Source organism: Ochlerotatus camptorhynchus, unplaced genomic scaffold, assembly GCF_037179485.1.
Source record: "Ochlerotatus camptorhynchus isolate MF236.1 unplaced genomic scaffold, CSIRO-AGI_Acam_v1.1 ptg000434l, whole genome shotgun sequence".
NCBI classification, from domain to species: Eukaryota; Metazoa; Arthropoda; class Insecta; order Diptera; family Culicidae; genus Ochlerotatus; species Ochlerotatus camptorhynchus.
In genome coordinates, this window is record NW_027040920.1 from 2841431 (window position 1) to 2864212 (window position 22782).

General features: G+C 42.7%; 1 protein-coding gene across 3 annotated transcripts in view; it reads left to right on the forward strand.

Moving 5' to 3' along the window:
* Positions 1-22782, forward strand: part of phtf (putative homeodomain transcription factor) — a 50623-nt gene that overhangs the window by 13720 nt on the left and 14121 nt on the right. For all 3 annotated transcript variants that reach the window (XM_065234588.1, XM_065234589.1, XM_065234591.1), the window contains exon 2: positions 8050-9078. In XM_065234588.1, the coding sequence (XP_065090660.1) occupies positions 8078-9078 (1001 nt within the window). In that variant the 5' untranslated portion in view covers positions 8050-8077. The remainder of the gene's footprint in view (positions 1-8049; positions 9079-22782) is intronic.

Genomic DNA, 22782 nt, shown 5'->3' on the forward strand with positions numbered 1-22782 from the left:
AATTTTTCCCTGGAAAATCCTGGGAAAACATGAGGCAAATTTACTCATCGCTGAGTTCCTGCACTTTTGGCGATTATGAGTGAACTAAACTCAAATTTGGATCGTTCTCATTCGCCGTGTAGTATTTTTTATGTTTAACTTTGTTGAGTAATAAAGTGTATGAAAGAAGTTTTTATCAAACTCGCAAACAAATCATATCTCAGCAGAAATATAAATGTACTCCTTCATATTCCGCCAGAGCTACTGCGCATTGACCAACAGAGTGGGTTGAATTTATTTCATGTGACTCATGCGTTTAGGGTAGGTGTTCCAGTAATTGTGGTGTACCTATAGTTGCGGTATGTAGGTTGTGCCGGAATAGTGAGGAGGACCCGGATAAGATTATTTTTCATCGGTAGCTGTCCTAAAATAAAGCATATTTGCATATTTCAAACTTAAAATTAGCCCAAAAATGACGGAAAATCATTAATTTCCCTTAAGATTTTCACTCCTTTGCACCTATAGTTGCAGTAGTGTTCAACGCATTCCACTGTTATGGGAACCAACGTTAGCAACTACCACAACTACTGGAACAGTGTTCCTATTAATGGAGGATGAGGTTTTCTAAAATTGTATGCAATTTTATTACAGTGTAATATTTTTCTATCAAAATAGAGGTTGAAAGCTATAGATTGACGTATAACCACAGACAAACAGACATAAAACATTAATTATTTCTCACTGTAAAACATAGTTGCTAAAACATTACCGCCATCTGTTGAGTACACTGTGGTGGGTAGTACGCTAAACAGATGGCGGTAGTGTGTAAACGTCAAACGCAAGGGAATTGACTAAGCGCACCGCAAGTGTCGGTACTACCAACTACGATACATTTAAATTAACCGTTAAATGCTTATTCGATGAACATCTTGCGAGTGTTATGTCTGTTTGTCTGTGGTATAACAATTGTGTGTACATCGTATAATTATTCCTGATGAATGTGGGCGTCTTAGTGAAATACCAGTATAATGAGAGAGAGAAGGATTAATAATTTCCATTTAACTCCACTACCTTATTTGCTTATCCTTGACAGATACGCGTATTTCGTCTACAATGTGCAGACTTCTTCAGTGTCTTGTACTAATACTCGACTGTTTATTGTTTAATTAATAAATTGGCTTAATACCTCCACTACTGGCTCACCCACCCTAATTTGAAATGCTGTTGCCATAATCGGGAAGAAATTTAGACAAACCAGCCCAAGGCTGAAAGCACAGGAGTGGAACTTCGGATCAGAAAGTGGCTCCACTTGTCATTTGCAAACACTAGCGCACCTAGCGGTAGAAGGCATCTTCTGCCTGCAGTTAAGATAGGCAGCATTCTATGATAGTGTGAGTGCACATAGAAAGCCCGTGTGGAATGCTACCACAATACATCGCTTGTTGAGCATAAAAACGATGACCTTTTGATTCACCGATTTGTTTGCACTTCCCCTTCTGTTCTGTGCTGAAAGTCTCTTTAATAAAGAAAAAAAAAATCGAGAAGAAATTGTTGCCAAAACGGGTGTCGCCAAAATCTGGAGTAGACTAAACCAGGTGTCGCCAAAAACAGGAAGGCACTGTATCTATAAACTCGACAATAAATCTTATTCGTAATTATAGCTACAGATCGGCAACATCAACAAACATTCTTATCATCAAACCGAGTCCATCTGAGGGGTACAAAGACTAATAAACGTTGCTCATGAACGTGCCTGAATTTAGTTCCGTCGCGCCATTCATTGCAGACATTGTGCACCACCACCTTAACTCGGTTCTACTTAGGGTTTTGATTTAACAGTCACCGCTAACTGCTCTTTTGCCTTATCATATTTCTAGCACAACAAATTTGTGTAGCGTACGAGAAAGCAAAGATAAAAAATACATTTATTTATGACGTAGAAAAACACAACTCTGTTCAATTTGCTATGCCCGTTTCCGCGCTTTAGTAAACAACACATGCGCCGCTGCTAGTCAATATGTGATATTCTTTTTATCGTAAGTTGTTTTTCTTTTCTGTTATTGCCTACTACTACTGTTGAGCTTATTAATAGTACATAAATATCACTGTGGGTGAAATGGTTTCAGAATAAAACACTTGGAGTGTTGTGTTGTTAAGCGATGAATTTTAATTATTATCAATGCCTTCATCACATTCACCTATTGTTATGCAAATATGAGCTGCGAAAAAATAAACAAATTATTTCAATTCACTGGGAATACATAGCTAGGGAAGTGGGGCAGTTTGGACACCTTAAGAAAATCATTACTAATCATACGAAATTCAGTGGTAAATTCGAATGATGTTTAACCTTTGCGTGCCTAACGTCTGAATTTGCATAGATTTCAAAATTCAATTAGCTCTAAAAACATAATTTCTCAATCTTTTTCTTCACAATAAATTGCATTTTGTCGGGAATCTATTGAAGTTTTTGAATCCATCTGAAAATATTTGGATTAATACATGGTTCCGGAGTTATTCCGGTTCTCGTTGGGGTCCCTTTCGGTTGACATTCGGCTTTACTGTTCTGTAATAAGTATACACACGATGAACATCATGTTTTTTTCTCTCAAATGATGTAATTGGACCAATGGCAGCTATATCGACGGTCCACGATCACATTGGGCATCCCGGAAATGTGTCGCACGATGGGTTTTAGTTCTTGTTGAGAATTGGCAACTTCCCCGGGGGCACCGGAACATTCCCGGGAGGGCTAGTGTGACCATGGACTCTCAATAAGGCCATTACTTGCCAAAATTTGTCAAATCATGAAGTTTGATATGTCGCATGATGGGTTTTGGCTATTGTTGAGAATTGGCCACTTCCCCGGGGGCACCAGAACATGTCTTTTTTTTTTTTATACAGGGGGGAATCTGCTCCCAGACACCTGAGAAGAAAACTCAGGGTGTGGGGATGGGAGAAGTAGCTCTCCCGACCCACTAAACCTTACCCTGTGCTCTAGGCCCTTGCCCTCCCCGGAACCGCCCGAAAGCATTACGTCATGGGAGGGGGCCGATTGCGCTATGGCGCATCACTAGGTGTTGTGTCCGACGTGACACTCGCTACTGCACAGTGAGCAGCTGTGCAGGGCCTTCCTCTTGTTGCTCGCTGTTCGTTGTTCGCCTGGGTTCTAGAGCAGACGTGATAGCCAGCCAACTGTCCAGGGCCCATTCAGGACAGATGTGACCGCTTACCAGCTGCGTGTGCTAAGCACTCTAAGAACCCGGCGTCACTCCTGCCTTTGCACAACGAGGGTTTGTGCAGGGCTTCTCAACCTCCTCTTGTTGTTCGCTGTTCGTTGTTCGCCTCGGTTCTAAGCAGACGTGATAGCCAGCCAACTGTCCAACAGGGTAGCTTAGGACAGATGTGACCGCTTACCAGCTGCTTGTGCTAAGCACTAAGAACCCGGCGTCACTCCTGCCTTTGCACAACGAGGGTTTGTGCAGGGCTTCTCTGCGGTAGTTCGTTTAGCCGCAATATCTCTCCCTTGGGTTCGATAATTAGCGTTTCCAGGGCACACCACGAGGAGGCGAACTACTTCATGCCCCAACCAGAACATGTCTGGGAGGGCTAGTGTGACCATGGACTCTCAATAAGGCGATTACTGCCCAAAATTTGTCAAATGATGAAGTTTGATATGTCGAACGATGGGTTTTGGTTCTTGTTGAGAATTGGCCACTTCCCCGGGGGCACTAGAACATTCCTGGGAGGGCTAGTGTGACCATGGACTCTCAATAAGGCCGTTACCGGCCAAGATTTGTAAAATCATGAAGTTTGATATGTCGCATGATGGGTTTAGGTTCTTGTTGAGAATTGGCCACTTCCCCGGGGCACCAGAACATTTCCAGGATGCCCAATGTGATCGTGGACCGTCGATATAGCTGCCATTGGTCCAATTACATCATATGAGAGAAAAAACATGATGTTCATCGTGTGTATACTTATTACAGAACAGTAAAGCCGAATGCCGACCAAAAGTGACCCCAACGGGAACCGGAATAACTCCGGAACTATGTATTCATCCAAATATTTTCAGATAGATTCAAAAACTTCAATAGATTCCCGATAAAATGCAATTTTTTGTGAAGAAAAAGACTGATAAATTATGTTTTTAGAGCTAATTGAATTTTGAAATCTATGCAAATTCAGACGTTAGGCACGCAAAGGTTAACCAAATGGATAGTCAAGCCTTATTTACATAATAAATACAAATTGAATATTAAAAGTAAGCTGATGAATGTTATGCAAGAAAATTTAAAAAATGTTCGTGTTGTAAGCGAAATTAAACCGTTGGGGTAAAATGAGCACCCAGAATATTCTGCTCTCTTGAGGCTTTGTGAAGGGTAAACAATGAACTGTTTTGGCATAAAACAGATTTAAAAGAAGCAATTATTTTCTGTAGTATAAATTAATTTTAAGAAGTACTGCCTATTTAGGGCTATATTTTTTCAGTCTTGTGAATGACTGATTTTTTACCAAAGCGGCTGCTTCAAAACATGATTTCATATGATACAGTCACATTTATGAAAGGAATAATGCAAAATTGAAAAATTTAGTTGAAATTTCAGTAGTGCCCATATTGTCCCGAATGAACGTTTTGTTTTGTTAAGAAAATCTTTAATGTTTATTAAAAACTAGAAAAACATCGTGTCATATAAAAATCCAATGACCATTTATTAAGCTGCTGAATGAATATCACCGATAAGTTATAAAATACTACTAATATACCTTATTTTCTGATTCAGAAATCTTAAAACAGTTTTGACAATTTGAGCTAGTCTAACATTTTTCGAATATTTGCTCTAGAGAAAAGTAGGCTTCTAGTAGGCTCTAGAGTTGAAGTAGGCTTCAAGCATTAAGCCTGTAACAGATTTTTTGTAAAATATGTTCAATAAGTTGATTTTTAAGCGGGTGACCAAATTGTACGATTGGCCTTATTGCCCCACTTTCCCCTACACACTTTAGGCGGGCGAACCAGCGTTGCCAGATGTACCGATTTATCGGTATTTATACCGATTTCCGAACTAGATACCGATATACAGATAAGGTTCCACAGAAAACCGATTTTTAAAATTTTATACCGATTTATACCGGTTTTTTTTTTTAAATAATCAAAATTATGACTGCCTGCCCGCGTTCGAATTTCGGAGAAAATTTTTGTGAGAGACTTGTATCTGACTCATATTTTTTGAGCCTTCAAAATTCTAAAAAATCATCTCTAAAGATGCCTTGATACTCTTTCGACTAATGTTTGCATTTCCTCCTTTTGATTGGCTACCCATCGAGAAAATCGAGAAAAAATCGATGGCTCTTTCCGGTAGTTCCTAGGGAATCGAGAATTATTTTTTAAGCATTATTTAGCTTCCGTACGTTTTCATTCATTTTATTAACTTCCTGAAGCTTATCCAACTTTCCCTGGAATTTTCTTCCACCTTACCTTGGAAGCTTCTTCAGCCTTCGCTCGAATGATTCTTTCATCTTCTCCCGCCAGTTTTTTTCAATTTTCCCGGAACTTATTTTTATTGCGGATCCACACTAGCTGCAGGAACAGTTAAGAAGTTCTGAAGCTTCAGAAAAGTCCAGACTTTTGTGTAAGTTTCGAATAATCAAAGACAGTTTCATAAACTTCTGTTAAAATTCGAAAACCTGGAAATTTCAGAAAAGTCCAGTGAACTCCAGTGAACTTAGGGAAACATCATAAATATTTTGGAAACTTCACAAGTTCAAAGAACTTGTTAGTGAAGCTCAGAGAACATCAGGATAGATCAATAGATTTCAATAAAATTGCTGAAATTATAAAGGAGTTCCGAAAAACTCAGGCAATTTCCAAAAACTGCAGCAATGTCCTGAGAGGCTCATGCAAATTTAGGAAACGTAAGGGAAGTTACATTAGAACATTGTGAGAACATTTTATGGGAAGTTCTATGCTTTTTAATGGCAGTGTCGATAACTTTAAAAAATTAAAAAAAACGGGAAGATCAGACCTTCAAAGAGGATTAAAGATATTCTGGAATTCTCATTATAATCAGGGAAATTCCGAGCGCTTCGAGGATGACCAGAGAACTCCAAAACAGCCCCTAATTTCAGGATAATTACAAGAACTTTTAAGGAACTTCGAGCAATTATTGAATACTTCTAAGTGCATTTCAGGAATGTTCCGAAAAATTCAGGGAAATTGCGAAGTCTTCAGGGATGTTTTATGAATATCAGGAAAATTTTCTGGATCATTAGAACATACCCCAGCGATCTCTATCTTCCGGAAGTATGTTCTTGTTTCTTTCGACTGCTCCGTAAGCGCTCTGGCTTCCAATTATCTTCAGATGTTTCTTCCAATCTACCTTAGGAAGTTTATGCCAGCGTCTCCAGGAAGTTTCTTTCGTCTTTTCCAGGAAGTTCAATTAATTATTTCAGAAATTTATTTCGTCTTCTTCTGGAAGTTTGACCATAAGCCAATGGTTTTTTGTTCGACTTCTATTGGAAGGTTTTTCCGAGCTTCTTAATTTTCATGGAAATGGCTACTTCTGGAAATCTACTTCGGGTTTCCGAAACTTGCTGGCTTCCTTTGGATGTGACATCCGATTTTTTTCCGATAGTTTATTTAAATTTAGTCTTGGAAGTTTCCTGGGTGTTTTTCAAGCTTTTCCCGAACTTCATGCAAGAGAGCTTCTTTCGTCTTTCTTTTGATGTTTTTTCAGCTCCATTCAGAAGCTAATTCAAAGATTCCGCGGAATTTTCTTCCGGAATTTTCCGATCATAGTTCAAAAACTAAAATTTTGCTTTGATTAACGGCTTTCTCAGTCTTAAACACTGCTACGACTACGATGTAATCTGCCCGACATTTCGGCCATGGGTTGTAGCTTTTTTCAAGGGAAAATATTGTTTGTCGTTATTGTCAATAGTTTGGTCGTTGTTTTGGCTGATTTTCCATATTTTGGTTTCATTTAATGATATTTAATTGAAAAAACTACTTGGTCACAATTTCGATCACCATTTGAGGACAACGATAATTTTGAAAATTAAATTAAAAATTTAAAGAGTGTTTTCAGACTGAGAAAGCCGTTAAACAAAGCAATTCCCCTCAAGTCCCAGTCGTCACTATTGTTAAAAAAATTGCTTTCCAAAACGGCAAACATATATAATAGTAAATACCGATAAATACCGATTTTTTCATATCTTCGATACCGATAAGCTTTAAAACAATCTGGCAAAGCTGGGGCGAATATCGACTTCCACGAAGTTCAAAATTATTATGTTTTTAATCAGTAATAACAATACTTGACTGTACAATTCTCCACGCTTACATGATTCTACATTCTACCCAGTCCAACCATCCGTTCCATACATAACATGCTGTAATTCGACTGAAGCTAACCTTTGTATAGACCGGTTTTTCACCAACAAAGATATACCCCCTAAAGTCGAGACACGTAACATCATCCTCAGCATGGAAATTACTTTCCCTTTCGATGTCTGGTTGCTCGAAACTCGCTAAAAGCTACATCTCAGCTGACTTCGTGCATACGCACGCTCGTACCGTCCCGAGCATTATCCACTAAAGTAGGTACATATAACCATCAGCTCAACTTGACATTCAGTCATGGTTTTATATCCACGGAGGAGCCAAACTGTCGCCGCCAAGCCGAAATGATATTTCTCGTTTCGCTTCTATTTTGGTCAGACGAACTATTATTTAGTACTGGTCGGTCAGCCACACGATCTAGACTTTAAAACGAGCAGGGCGGGAAATATTATTTTGCTTTGTTATCATACAGTCACGTTTGTTGACATTTGCAGTAGCTACCCGAATTCCATATCTTCCACTGACCTTCGATTGCTTACTTGTTTATTTTGGTAGCACAAATTGCTCAGTGCCCTAAAGGGTTAGTAACATTCTCATTCAATAAAACGGCTAAAAATAGCTGTTGGCAGCGATCGTTCAAAAGTCGTTGGCCAACTAATTAGCGACTGAAAAGCATTTCTCATCAAAACAACATTTTTCATCGTCAATTTTCTTCGCTCCCTTCTTCACAGGTTGCCTCAACCGCTGACGCCGTAAAGTATGCGCCTGGATGAGCTGGTAGCATGGTACCAGAAAAAGATCGGCACATACGACAAGCAACAATGGGAGAAAACGATCGAGCAGAAGATTTTAGCCGGCATCAATCATCTCCCCCTTAAAAACACCAAACTCAAAACCGAACTGATCGATGTGGATTTGGTGCGTGGATCAACCTTTCCCAAGGCCAAGTCCAAACTTTCCATCCTTACTGTGATCTATCTTGCCGCCTTACGGCTTATCCTCCTGCCAATCTATGCCAAATGGTGGGTCCAGCAGACCTCGCCGAGGGTATTCGTTCTACTGCTTACCCTGTACCTGCTGCAGATGATCAACCTCGGAATCTACAGCTACAATGTGAACAAAACCGATGCCGATCAGGAAGAGCATATCGTTTCGATATCGGACTTCTTGATCCCGATGGCGCTGAGCCTGTTGTTGAGCGTAATCCATTCGCAAATCGTTGCCACCGCCTCGAACAACAACAGTCTTTGTCTGAAGATGAAGAAATGTCACTCACATTCCACGTTGAAAAAGCGCGAGCGAATACGAAGGAAACGGCGAGCCCGAGCTTCCCAGCAGCAGCCGGGATCGGGGGAGTCGACTACAGCCGCCACCAATACCACCGCCAGTGGACCTGGCAACGACGATCCAGATCGACCGATGAAGGCGAAGGTATTTTATGGAGGCACGTCCCGATCTCCAACGGGTTCTCCGGCGAGGACCGCTAAAAAGCAGGGTGCCTGCAGCACCAGTAGCAGTACCAGCAGTGAAGCTTTGAGCAATCAACTGGCCGGTAGGAAGGTGGACGGCACGCGGATAGATGAGATCAGGAAAGAAATGAAAAAGGAGGAGGTGGGCAAGGCTTCGCCGAAGAAAGTCCCGAATGGAATGGCAGTGGTTTCGGCCGAAATTAAGGATAACGATGAATGTAAAGAAAATGGCGGACCGGATATGACGGTGGCGGACGATATTGAAGATGATTCGGTTTTTCTTGATTCGAGGTAAGTGTTTGCAGTTCCATGAATGCAATCTAGCGGGACAAAATTAATAGCTCGGTGAATCGCCAGGACAGGATTTCATTTTAATTAGGGTAGAGCGCAGAAAACATCAGACTAATCAATGATTTCACCGGGCACAAATCAGTAATATGTTTGTACCGATGCGTTAGTTCACAAGCTACAACACAAAGCCTATTAGAGCGTATTGCGTGAATATTTACACTCATTGTTCTCAAAACAAAAGAAGCGCTCCTAGCGAACTCGCTTTTTCTACCCTCATCCGTAGGACGAAGAAAATCCAATGGCGTTTCAAAGCGTTTGGACGGAATTGAAATTCGTATTTGGAATCAAGAAGCAGTGTTAGATTTTTAACAATATCTCAACAACGTGTGGGGAATAATTTTAGAAGTCATCTTTGATAGAAACATTTCATTTATTGTTAAAACCCGTTCAAGAAAGAGAGACAAGCGTGGGTTGTGCTTAGTAGGACGGAACTTAGATCAAAAACCCTTCTTGGATTGGTTCAACTCCCAAGTAATTTTGTCAATTCATCTTTGATCTGAACCAGGAATTCACCACTGGGTAGACCTTTCAAGACAACCTTGAATAGACGTTCAGTGTTGGTGTCGTAGGTTTACAATTGGTGCTGCTTCTCATTAAGATTGTAATCCGACAGCCTTACGAGTTTCCCGTTTTTAGTAAAAATGGCTTAAGCGCCACTCCCGAGGGAGACCATCTACCGAGACTAGGGTTGCCCGACCGTATGAGACCTTTCAGGGAAGGTTCTGTTTTTCCCAAATGAATGAGCGGGAAGCAAGTTGGCTGTTGATCGATTACGGTAAGGACGGGAATGCCCACGACCTATGGTCGTGAAAGAATCAATAAAAAGAATGAAGCATTCACGAAAACGATTTCTGCCACCGATGAATTGCTCTCGCGGATTTTATCATCACGGGCAGACTTGACACAACACTTCGAACGGATCCCGTTCGAATAGAGAGATATCCTGGTTGGTTTCGGGGCCAACTCCCCCAGTAAAACCCTGCAAAAACTTCACAAGAAAACGACCGGAAACGTGAAAAAGCCTTACATTCGCTTTTCTAGATCACTTTGGGAAATGATGAACAAAAACTTTTTATCTGTAGTGTGTTGGTTTATTGAAAACGCATCCTATTCATATTCAAACTACCTCTTGTTCATCATGGTTTATTTTCGTACTCCTACGTTATCGACAATTTATTATTCTAGGCGTATCTCAAATTCATTCCCTCTAGTTAGCTATCCTTTTCTTCTTTCTTCTTCTGGCGGTATTTATTTAGTGTGCTGTGCGACAAATGGTGTTCATTTTGTGTGTGCTACAAAAAGTTGTTTGGCGTTACCGACGCTTGCGCGGATCGGAATGGGTAACGGCTGAACGAACAGCGGGCACGATAGCGGTTATGCTGTGCTAGAGGCTTTAACTCACCATGCGCATGGGAATTTTGTTAACATGCATGTTACTCACGTTTTGACTCGCTACTTGCGTGGAGGAATTGGCGGTTGCTCGATGATGCCGGTTGGACCCACGTGTACCACACGCGATACTCCTACGGACTCCGAAACGATGCTACTGCGAACTGCACATAGCCGATGTGTTTTCCAACTACGCCTCACACGCTGAGTTGTGGTCTTCTACCTAGACGGGGTAAGGCCGTCGCATCGATGGTCGTCACCGTCGACGGGAAACTGCGGAAAGTGGTTGCCGCTGGAGAGGGAGGTCACCGGTTCGAAACCAGTGGGTTGCTGCTCGCTGTGCCTAGGGCGCGGAAACCTTTTTGCTGCCCTTTTCCGGCCTCTGGTACCACCGGGTGTTCTTCGAAGCTGAAAAAAGGGGTCGAAAACGGTCGCTGACTGATGTGGGTGGTGTGACGAGCTTCGCAACTCGCCACAAATCTGCCAAAGAGAAATTCCGTCGCTTGGCATTCAACATCTGCACACTGAACAAAGTTATGCACACAAAATTACCTCGATTTCAAAACACCTTCGCACACTCCTAACCGCCGAACTAACGCACTAAGCACTTTCTGCTTTGATTTCGAAAACTAACGAACTAATCGAGGGAATTTATAAAGAAAATCTAAATTAACAAACTTAAAGACAATTTCACGTTTACTAATTCACCTTTAAATTCACACCACGGCGCGATAACTGAAACTCGGACCGCTCAAGCCTCTTCCACAAACCAGAACGAAGTGAAAGAATCAAGTCTGAAGGTTCTCAGATTAGGCGCAAGAATTGCAATCTTCGTCGCCGGAAATTACGTGAAATCAACGAAGTTGATTTTCACGAAGTTCAAAAAATCGCCTTCACGCATACTAGTTTTTTTGTAAAAAATACGAAGGAAAGCATTCTCATTCTATCAAGTTAACGCATATGCCAATTCGCCTCCCACCCGAAGTGCATGAAAGGATGGGACGGGTAAACAAATCCTGAAAGCAGAATTGTGCAGCTCGATGTCCGTGCGTTTACGCGTGGTTTGCTTAGACTCTTCGTTTGGCTATCGAATAACGCTTTGGCGCCCGAAATGGTACAGAGAACTCATTTACCATCTAATGAACATTTCGGTGAGTGAACTTTTTGCGAACGCTTCATGCGTCAAGCGGTAATTCGATGGTGTTTGAAAAATTTCAATTAATGTACAACTTTTTACATTTTGATTTTTATAATATGGCACCTGCCACAAGATACTTAAGAAGACGTTTGAATCCGTCCAAGGTTTCAGTCAATACACGACATTCACCCCGACGGCCAATTTGAAGTGAAAACTTGAATTTAACAAAGTTCAAAAGTTCCGTGCGAAGAGCATGGAAATCGGAAGTGGTGGTTATCACAATAGGGGGACCTTTTCCTTTTTGGCACAAAGCCGGGAAAGTTTACTGGAATTTTGCCTGGATGATGGATCATTTTCATCATCCGTGAGCATATCAAATTGATTACACAAATAAGTTTCATCAGAAGGGGGATCAAGAGGTTGCCCTTTTCTTTTGCGTCGACTTCCAAGCAGATTACTACAAGAATCTGAAGGATCGAAGAGGAATTTTACAAATCGATATCCAAGTAGGATTACCACGGGTAGGGTCTAAACAAGGATCGAAGAGGAATAAGAGTCGAACAAGGTAGAAAATGTGCAGGTAATAATGACCACTGAAAAGTGCTGTTTAAATTTGTGGTAGCTTTATGTAGCAGTAACACTTCCTTGAGAAAAAAGCAAATAGCAGTTCAGTAAATGTTGATAGCTCAAGAGTGAAGAAAAAGTTACCGAACAAATTTTAAATCAAAAAATTACCGAATATTTGGCTTTTTCATATTCGGTAAAACATTGCAGTATACTGTAAAAAAAATCTTAGTGTGTAAGGATTATCGTGTAGGTTATCTCGATAGAAAACAACATAAATATTTTTTTGTATTGATCATTTTAGGCAACTGGTAATAAATATGGTTAATAGAACTGATGTTCTGGGTTTTTCTCCGTTGAATAGTCTACTAATGTCAAGATCAAATAATCAGAAAAATACACTTTCTTGAAGCTTACAGCTCAAAACTGAAAAATTATTTATTAAATACAATGAAATTAATTCAAATTCCGTTGATCAGCTTTGCAGTAGCCTAACCAATGAAATTACATGATTTCATTAACATTACTTACGAAATCCTATGTTTCAGTATTACAATTTATTGGAAATTCACTAAATAAACAAAGGTTTCAAAAATGTTTGTGGTCCCATTAATGGCATGGTTTACGGTTTTCGATTTGACCTTCACTTTCTTTGAACACGCACCATCGAGCAGTCGTCGAACCAGCCAACAGGAGAACATAAAAGTGAAGGTCAAACCAAAAACGGCAAACCATGCCGAAGGTGCAACCGCACAGACCACCGCATTCGTTATTGTGAGGATTTCCGGAGGCTAGCATGGGGAGACAAAACTAAAGATTGTGGAGAAGTGGAAGTTGTGTCAAGTGTGTTTCAACGAGCACGGACAACCGCGTTACCGATTTTAAGGACACTGCAACGTCGGTGATTGCAAGGTTCGTCACCACCAAACTACCACGTGCAGAACTCGAAACAGCATCCCGTTATTTTCCGAGTAGTTCCGAACAAGCTCTACAAAGGTAAGCGCACCATGCACGTTATTGCCTTCTTGGACGAGGACTCGGCGTATTACCTGATGAAGAGCAGCGTTGTGGATCACATGAAGCTAAGCGGTACCTGGAAGCCAATACTCGTCAAGCGGGTATGAGCCGGCTAGAACGAGATTCAAGGTCCGTTGATGTGTAGATTTCCGCCAAAGGGTCCAAGGAGAAGTTCCTACTACGCAACGTCATACAGTTCAAAAGTTGCAACTGCCGGAGCAGAAGATATGGTTCGTGGAAGTGGCGGATCGGTTCATGCATCTTTGCAGTCTACCCATAGCCGATTGTCTGGACGGCCCTCCCAAAGTTCTCATCGGGCTCAAACATCTGCATGTATACGCACCACTTGAGTCTCGTATCGGCAAACCTGGTTAATCAATATACGACCCTCAAGGTAACGACGAACCATCAGCGAGTTTCACTGGCCATCACGTAAACGGAGTGCTGGCAGATCAGGACCTGCAAGAAATTCTTAGAACGCATTTCACTTTGGATGAGTCCGGTATGTCTATCACGGTGCTTCCAGAATCTGCTGGAGACCACAGGGCCAGAGAGCTGCTGAAGAAATTAGCCATCCGTGTCGGCGCGCGCTTCAAGACGGGTCTTTTGTGGAAGAACGACAATTCGCAACTTCCAGAAATCTTCCCGATGGCGCTGAAACGCATGAAAACTCCGGAGCGAAAATTGTCAAGAAATTCGGAGTTGCATCAAAGCGTAAAGAAGAAGGTTGACGACTATTGACGTAGGTTACGCTCACCTCGTTACGTCTAAGGAATTAACGGAAGCCGAACCAGGTAAGGTCTGGTATCGCTCTCTAAATGTTGAATTGAACCCCAAAAAGCCGGGAAATGTCCGGGTTGGTCTGGTACGCAGCGGCATCTGTCCAAGGAACGTCACTAAACTCCAAATTGTTGAAGGGTCCCGATCTTCTCTCCAGTATCCCATAAGTATTATGTCCCTTCCGTAAACGCCCTGTCGCTTTCGGGGGTGATATTGCGGAGATGTACCACCAGTTCATAATACGAGCGAAGGACAAGTCAGCACAGATGTTTCTATTCCGGCCGAACAGATGTTGCCACCTTCGGCTCAACCTGCTCGTCGTGTTCTGCCCAGTACATAAATAACCGAAACGCAAAGGAGTTTGTCGATCAGTTTCCTGATGCTGTTGAGACAATAGTCGACAAGCACTATGTCAACGATTACCTGGATTCAACATTCACGGTAGGCAAGGCCATCAAGCGGACAACCGAGGTTTCGAACAGCCTAGAGCTCCTACAGCACTTCGGTGAGCAAACGGATTTCCAAATGATCCACATCCTTTGCGACAAGAACAACGGCATCATTCCTCGTTCTGCTTGCGAATGAGCAACATCAAGGCCTGTTGTCTCGTCACATGGCATAGCTTTAAAAGTGTTTTCACCGCGAAAAGTTTTTTTTTTTCTGGAAGCAGTTTTTGTGCCTCAGGTGACTCGCGCATTACATAAGGAAGCAGCCGATCCTGGCGAAGCCTACGATCGGACTGTCCATCTTTAACCCGCTCGAAGATATCAAACTGATTTTATCGGAGCCATAGTCAGCAGCAAGAGCCGTGTAATACACATCGGCAAACGACAACCACACGGACGGTGTGTACGACTGGAAACAATAACCAGCAGAAAGCAGTGAGCCGCCGCACGGACGGTGTGTACGACCGGCATCTATTGTGGCAGAGTAGCAACAGTATAGCAGTAGAAACGGTAAGGGCAAATAGTAGCACGTATCTGTTTTTGTATTCCCATTCCTCTGACTGTTTGCTTGTGGATCGTCTGTCTCTCCCCCAGTAGAATCGTTCCACATAGGGTGGTTCGTTAATAAAAAAAAAAGTAAAATAATAATTACTTTTTGACGACAATTTTTAATTTCTAATGGATGGTTCAAAGGGGGGCAGTAAGCCTCCCAATGATAAACTTAGAAAGCGCCATTATCAGGCGTCCTCTGCATCGCCTTGGGTTGTCTATTTTCGGCAGAAAGAGAAAGCCCTTAACTTCTTAGGGATTAAAAGAATATTGACGCGTCGTTTCCCGGGGACCGAATTTCATCAGGTCAATCGGAACAAACTGCGTATAACTGCGCCTACATATAATATCGCAAATGATATTGCTGACGACGAGGCTTATAACAAAGAGTATTACGTCTACATCCCATCTCGAGATGTGGAGATAGACGGCGTGGTCTCTGCAGTGAGCCTGACGTGTAATGACGTCATGGAAGGTATGGGGCGCCTTCAAAATGCTGCTACATCTACCGTGGACGTTCTGGGTTGCAGGATATTGTATTCAGCGACCACGGTAGATGGGCAAAAGACTTACTCCCCTTCAGGCTCACTACAGGTGTCTTTCGCTGGATCGGTTCTCCCAAAGTTCTTAGAAATTGAAAATGTTTTTTTCCCGGTGCGACTTTTTGTACCAAGGGTATATAATTGTACCAACTGCAAAAAGTTGGGACACACAGCTGCTTTTTGTGACAACAAGCCCCGTTGTGGCAAATGTAGCCAAGACCACATGGACGGTGCTTGCCAACAGGAAGCAACTAAATGTGCTTACTGTGGCAAAGAACCTCTTCATGCTTTGCAGGACTGCCCCGCGTACAAGAAGCGTACCAACAATGTGAAGCGTTCAATAAAAGAACGCTCCAAGCTGACGTTTGCAGAAATGGTTAAGTTGCAAAATGGATCCTCTGCTTCGTTGGCATCAGCCGCTCAAAATGAAAACACTTTTGAGATTTTGTCTTCCGATGAACTGGACTCTGACATAGCAGATGAGAGTGAGTCTCCGGAGGTACACGCCCCCGGTAAAAGGAAGCCGACTAGCTCCCCGGGAGTGCGCCGGAAAAAAAATAAAACCACTCTCAAAAGCATGCAAAAATCTGAAGGTAGCGGGGATTCATTGAAAAACCCGAACAAATCGGTAATTGCTGCTCCATCTGATCCTTGCTGCAGCTTTTCCACCCCGCCGCTACCTAATAAAGGTAATCGTAAGAGGTTACCAAAAATAAACACCACGTCTACTCGCAATTCAAAGAAAACTCTCCCGTCCAAGCGAGGAAAGATTAAATTTAAGGACATTGTGGATAATATTTTGAATGCCCTCGGCTTTCCCGACGAATCGCCACTTCGAGGGCTTATTGACCTGCTTGTTCCTATAGTCGGAAACTACTTCAAGCAATTGACTGCATCATGGCCCCTCATTGGTGAATTCATATCTTTCGATGGATAATTCGTCGAGTGAGGATCAAGATATGATCACTTTATTACAATGGAACTGTCGTAGTTTAATACCTAAATTAGACTCGTTCAAGTATTTGATTCACAATTCTGATTGTGATATATTTGCACTCTGTGAAACTTGGCTTTCTTCTGAAGATGAACTAAACTTCCACGATTTTAACATTATCCGCCTGGACCGAGATGATTCATACGGTGGCGTACTTTTGGGGATCAAAAAGTGCTACCCCTTCTATAAAATCTCAATCCCAATAATCTCAGGCATTGAAATTGTCGCTTGCCAAATAAATGTGAAGAACAAAGATCTTTGCATAGCTTCTGTATATGTCCCTCCAAGGACTTCCATAAACCGCTGTCAGCTTTGGAGTTCAGTTAATATCCTTCCATCTCCAGTTCTAATACTGGGCGATATGAACTCACACGGTACTGGTTGGGGCGAATCATACGATGACAATAGAGCGGGTATTTTCTATGATTTGTGCGACGATTTCAACTTGACTATCTTGAACACTGGTGAAGCAACACGTATAGCAAACCCTCCTGCTCGAGAGAGCCGTCTTGACATTTCTTTGTGCTCTAACTCACTATCATTAGATTGTCTGTGGAAGGTTATCAATGATCCCCATGGTAGTGATCACTTGCCAATTATTATTTCAATCAAAAGTGGTCGTCTAAAAACAGATCAGTCAATTCAAGTACCTTTTGACCTCACGAGGAACATTGATTGGCAAAAATTTGTATCGGCGGTAACTCTTGGTATTGATTCTACCGATCCTCTACCACCACTGGAAGAGTATCGTTTCTTTACCGAGCTAATCTTCAAAAGAGCATTAGAAGCTCAGAAACGACGTGTTCCAAGTGCATCGCTCAAAAGAAGACCCGCCACCCCTGGATGGGATGACGAATGCACAAAGTTGTATCTTGAGAAATCCGATGCCTTTAAAGATTATCGTAGACATGAAAGATCTGAGCTTTTTGAAAAGTATCTAAAGCTTGAAAAAAAGCTTAAAAACTTACTAAAAGCAAAGAAACGAAATTACTGGCGTACTTTTATCGAGGGACTTTCTAGAGAAACCTCGATGACAACGCTTTGGAAAAAGGCTCGCTATATGCGAAACCGCTCATCTTCCAATGAGAGTGAAGAATACTCCTCCCAATGGATATTCGACTTCGCTAAAAAGGTTTGTCCAGATTCTGTTCCAGCACAACCAACTTTACGGGATACATCCCGAAGTAACGGTTCTCTGGATGAACCATTCACAATGCTGGAATTTTCAATGGCACTTCTTTCATCAAATAACTCTGCTCCGGGAAGCGATATGATCAAATTTGACCTTCTAAAAAACCTCCCCGATATCGCTAAAAGACGATTACTTAACCTATATAATTCATTTATGGAATTCAATATAGTTCCACCAGCATGGAGACAGGTTAAAGTAATAGCTATTCAAAAGCCTGGGAAACCAGCGTCTGATCACAATTCTTACCGTCCGATCTCTATGTTATCATGCCTGAGGAAATTATTAGAAAAAATGATCCTATTAAGACTTGACCATTGGGTTGAATCAAACAATCTACTTTCAAATACGCAATTTGGTTTCCGGAAGAGTAAAGGAACAAACGATTGTCTAGCGATGCTTTCATCTGATATTCAACTGGCCTTTGCGCACAAGGAGCAATTGGCTTCAGTCTTTTTGGATATTAAGGGCGCATTTGATTCGGTTTCCATAGACATACTGTCAGACAATTTGCACAGTAGTGGATTACCCGGTATTTTGAATAATTTTTTGTATAATTTGCTGTCAGAAAAACAAATGACCTTCAATCTAGGTCAACTGACAACTTCTAGAATTAGCTACATGGGCTTACCCCAAGGTTCATGTTTAAGTCCCTTACTTTATAATTTCTATGTCAAAGATATTGATAACTGCTTAGATAATCAATGCACGCTTAGACAGCTTGCAGATGATGCCGTGGTTTCCATGAGAGGTCCACGTGCAGAAATCTTGCAAAGACCATTGCAAAATTCCCTAAATAATCTGTCTCTCTGGGCAAGAAATTTAGGGATCGAGTTTTCACCGCAAAAAACTGAATTGGTAGTGTTTACAAGGAAGCGGTTTCCAGCCCAACTGCGTCTAAATATTTTGGGCAGAGACATTACCCAATCTTTAACCTTCAAATACCTTGGAGTCTGGTTTGATTCAAAATGCACTTGGGGTACCCACATTACGTATTTGAAACAAAAGTGTCAACAAAGGATCAACTTTCTACGATCAATTTCCGGGACATGGTGGGGTGCTCACCCGGAAGACCTCATTAAACTATATAAAACGACTATTCTTTCAGTTCTTGAGTACGGCTCTTTTTGCTTCCACTCGGCAAGAAAAAGCCACCTAATCAAATTGGAACGTATTCAATATCGTTGTTTACGTATTGCCCTTGGCTGTATGCATTCAACACACAATATGAGCCTAGAGGTCCTAGCGGGCGTAAAACCCCTGCAGAACCGATTCTGGGAGCTCTCATTAAGAATATTGATTAAATGTAGTGTCAGTAACAACCTTGTGATTGAAAACTTCGAAGAAATGCTCGAATTGAGCATCCAGTCTAGATTCGTGCGAATCTATCTTAATTATATGTCATCGGATATTAGCCTTCCTTGCTATACCCCCTCTCGTGTATGCTTTACTAACTACAGTTCCCCCATTGACTACGATCTCTCCATGAAACAGGCTATTCAAGGAGTTCCAGATCAACTTCGACCTATCTCAATTCCCCACATTTTTGCTGAAAAGTACCAACAAGTCAATTGCAATAGAAGATTTTTCACTGATGGATCACGCATTGATGGATCCACTGGCTTCGGCGTCTTCAATGAATACTCAACCGCCTTTCGGAAACTTCAGGAACCTTGTTCCGTTTATGTTGCTGAGCTAGCAGCAATTAACTTCGCATTGGGGATGATTTCCGATATGCCCATAGACCATTACTTCATGTTCTCGGATAGTCTCAGTTCGATTGAGGCTATTCGGTCGATGAAACAAGGTAGGCACTCATCTTATTTCCTTTCAAAGGTAAGGGAGCAGATGAGTTTGCTGGTCGAAAGATCATATATGATTACCTTTGTATGGGTCCCCTCACATTGCTCAATCCCAGGCAATGAGAAGGCAGACTCTCTCGCAAAGGTGGGCGCACAACAAGGCGAGATTTATGATAGAAGAATTTCACATGATGAATTTTTCCCATTAGTGCGTCAGAGTTCTCTTTTAAGTTGGCAAAACGATTGGACAAATAATTCTCTTGGGCGGTGGTTACATTCCATTATTCCAAATGTTTCTTCGAGAGCGTGGTTCAAAGGTCTGGATGTAAGTCGGGGCTTCATTCGAGTGATGTCAAGACTTATGTCCAACCACTACTCGCTAGACGCACATCTCTATAGAATAAACCTCGTTGACAGCAATATATGTAGGTGCAGAACCGGTTATGATGACATCGATCACGCAGTTTGGTATTGCCCGGGTAATGACGCCTCCAGAGCACGACTATTGGATACCCTAGTGGCCCGAGGTAGACAACCCTTCCGTGAAGTAAGAGATGTATTGGGAACACGTGATCTTCCCTACATGCAAGCGATCTACGAATTCCTTTGTTTGTCTGATGTTAGAGTTTGATGTGACTATCCCCTCCTTTCCAAACAATTTCCCGCCATTGTGTCCCAGTCTTATTATCCTCCTGTTCCTGTGCTACTTGCCCCTGCCCAGTCAGGATTTGGTCAACCGTCCGAGAGTAGTATCTGAAGGAGGCTTCAGAAACCAGTTTCCTACCTAGATCCTTCCAATTGAAATTGTTACCCATTAACCTCGAGCCCGCCACGAGTAATTGGTACCCAATACTAACCTAGAAATACTGCTATTTAAAATGTAAATCAAACATTACTGATTTTGGCTCCGCAAAGTGTCACACACGACTGAGCCTAGTAAATAAACGAACTAGTTAAAAAAAAAGAACAACGGCATGGAAAGAGTTCTGGGGATGTCGTTGAACACAGCAAAAGATGTTTTCGTGTTCACCACCGTTCTGCGCGATGACTTGCAATCGTTTTTGACGGATGGAAAGCTGCATTCCAAACGAATCCTGTTGAGCGTCGTCATGAGCTTGTGGACGCTGTATACTGTTTTCGGAAAAATGATCCTCCAGACCTCTGGCGGAACGGATGTCCGTGGGACGAGACTATCGACGACAAATCGGCAAGGAAGTGGTTAAATTGGATCGCGCTGTTGCCACAAGTGCAGGCAATGACAATTCTTCGTTGTTATTTTCTCGGTGCAAAGCCGTCTGATTACCAGAATCTTGAGCTTCACGTTTTTGCGGACGCAAGTGAAGATGCTTACGGGTGCGTCGCGTATTTCCGGATTCTGCTGAATGGACAACTGGTGTCGGCGAAGTCCAAGGTAACCCCTCTACAGTACATGACGATCCCTAGGATGGAGCTTCTAGCTGCGGTACTTGGTGCAAGACTGTCTGTTGCTGTGAAGGCCAATCACTCGGTACAGGTGAAACGGCACATCCATTCCGCAACGGTACATTCCTGGATTTGCTCAGACCACAGGAAGTACAAACAGTTCGTGGCCTTTCGGATCGGAGAAATACTAAGCCTCACGAATCCAATCGAATTGCGCTGGGTCCCCCCGAAGAACAACATAGCAGACGTGCTAACCAAGTGGGGAAACAACGGACCCAAATGTGAAAGAAGAGTCCCGGCCGTATAATTTTTCCACGGAATTTAGTTCTCTCAGCATCTAGTAGATACTACTCGTTTTTCGCGTTGGAGTAATTTGGTGCGATGCGTGGCTTGCGTGTTCCGATTCATTTAGAACTGCCCGCAGAAAGGTGAAGAAGCTGCACATCGAAACGATTCAAGTCACAATTTCGTTGTCGGCAATCAAGATTCCCTTGTAGAGCGACGAACATCGACAAGAGGAGAACTATCTGTGGAAAGCTTCGCAGCAAGATGGATTTTCAGATGAAGTCAAGACGTTGCTAAAGAACCGTGAGCTGCCGCAGGATAAGTGGCTCAACATTAAACGATCCAGTTCACTGTACACATTGTCCCCGTTTCTGGATCAATTCGGAGTAATCCGGATGGAAGGGCGGTCGGCCCATACAGATTTCATCGCCTTCGAGCAGCGGTTCCCCATTGTGCTTCCGAAGAGCTACGACGTCACCAACAAACTTCTTCTTCACTATCATGTCAAGTTCGACCACGCAAACCGTGAGACCGTGGTGTACGAACTCAGGCAGCGCCAACCAGCAATTCCCAGGATGGCACCTCTACTTGTACAACGTCTCACTCCTCAGCTACGACTATTTCGGTTCGGTAATCGTCACCTTTGGACGATGATCAGCGAAGAGATGGAACTGCTTGTTCACGTGCCTAGCGACCCCGGGCAGTCCAGTAGCCATGTGTAATGGCAACCAGGCGATTCATCTGCAGGAGAAGTGCACCACTGGAGTTCTTTTCAGACAACGGCACAAATTTGCAAGCGGCCAGCAAGGAATTGGTGCAAGAGGACACGTTGGATCTTCAATCCTCCTTCAGCGCCACACATGGGCAGTATTTAGGAGCGGCCAATGAGATCGGCTAAGGACGCACTGAAGGCTTTGCATGATGGCAGAAAATTGACGAATGAAATCCTACTCACTGTGCTGACTGAAGCTGAGGACATGGTGAAATCTCGGCCACTCACACATATACCATAGGAATCAGCAAATGTCGAATCCCTCTCGCTGAATCACTTCCTCCGCGGTATGTCTGATGGGGAGCGTGAAGAAGCTCGCGTGCTGACCAATTTGGCTCAACCAAGCGTTGCGGGATAACTGCAAGCCGTTCCAGGAGCTGGCTGATATGCTGTGGGCGTGGCAAAGGTGGCTGAAGGAGTACATACCCACCACCAATCACCGTACCAAGTGGAACGGGGAGCAAGAGCCTATCCAAGAAAGAGAACTGGTGTACGTGGTGGACGGGAAGAATCGAAGAACTGGACCCGTGAAGTTGTGGAGAAGGTTATTCGAGGCATCGATGGGAGAGTACGTCGAGCACTGGTGAGAACAGCAAAAGGTTCGTACCGACGTGCAGTTGCCAAGCTAGCGGTGATGGAGTTGAGGAGTATATCTGGGCAGATCCCTGGTTCCGACCAGAGCTACGGGATGGGGAATGTTGCCATCACCGTTGGTCATAACACCATTGACCACTGACGGGCCTGTCGATAAGTGA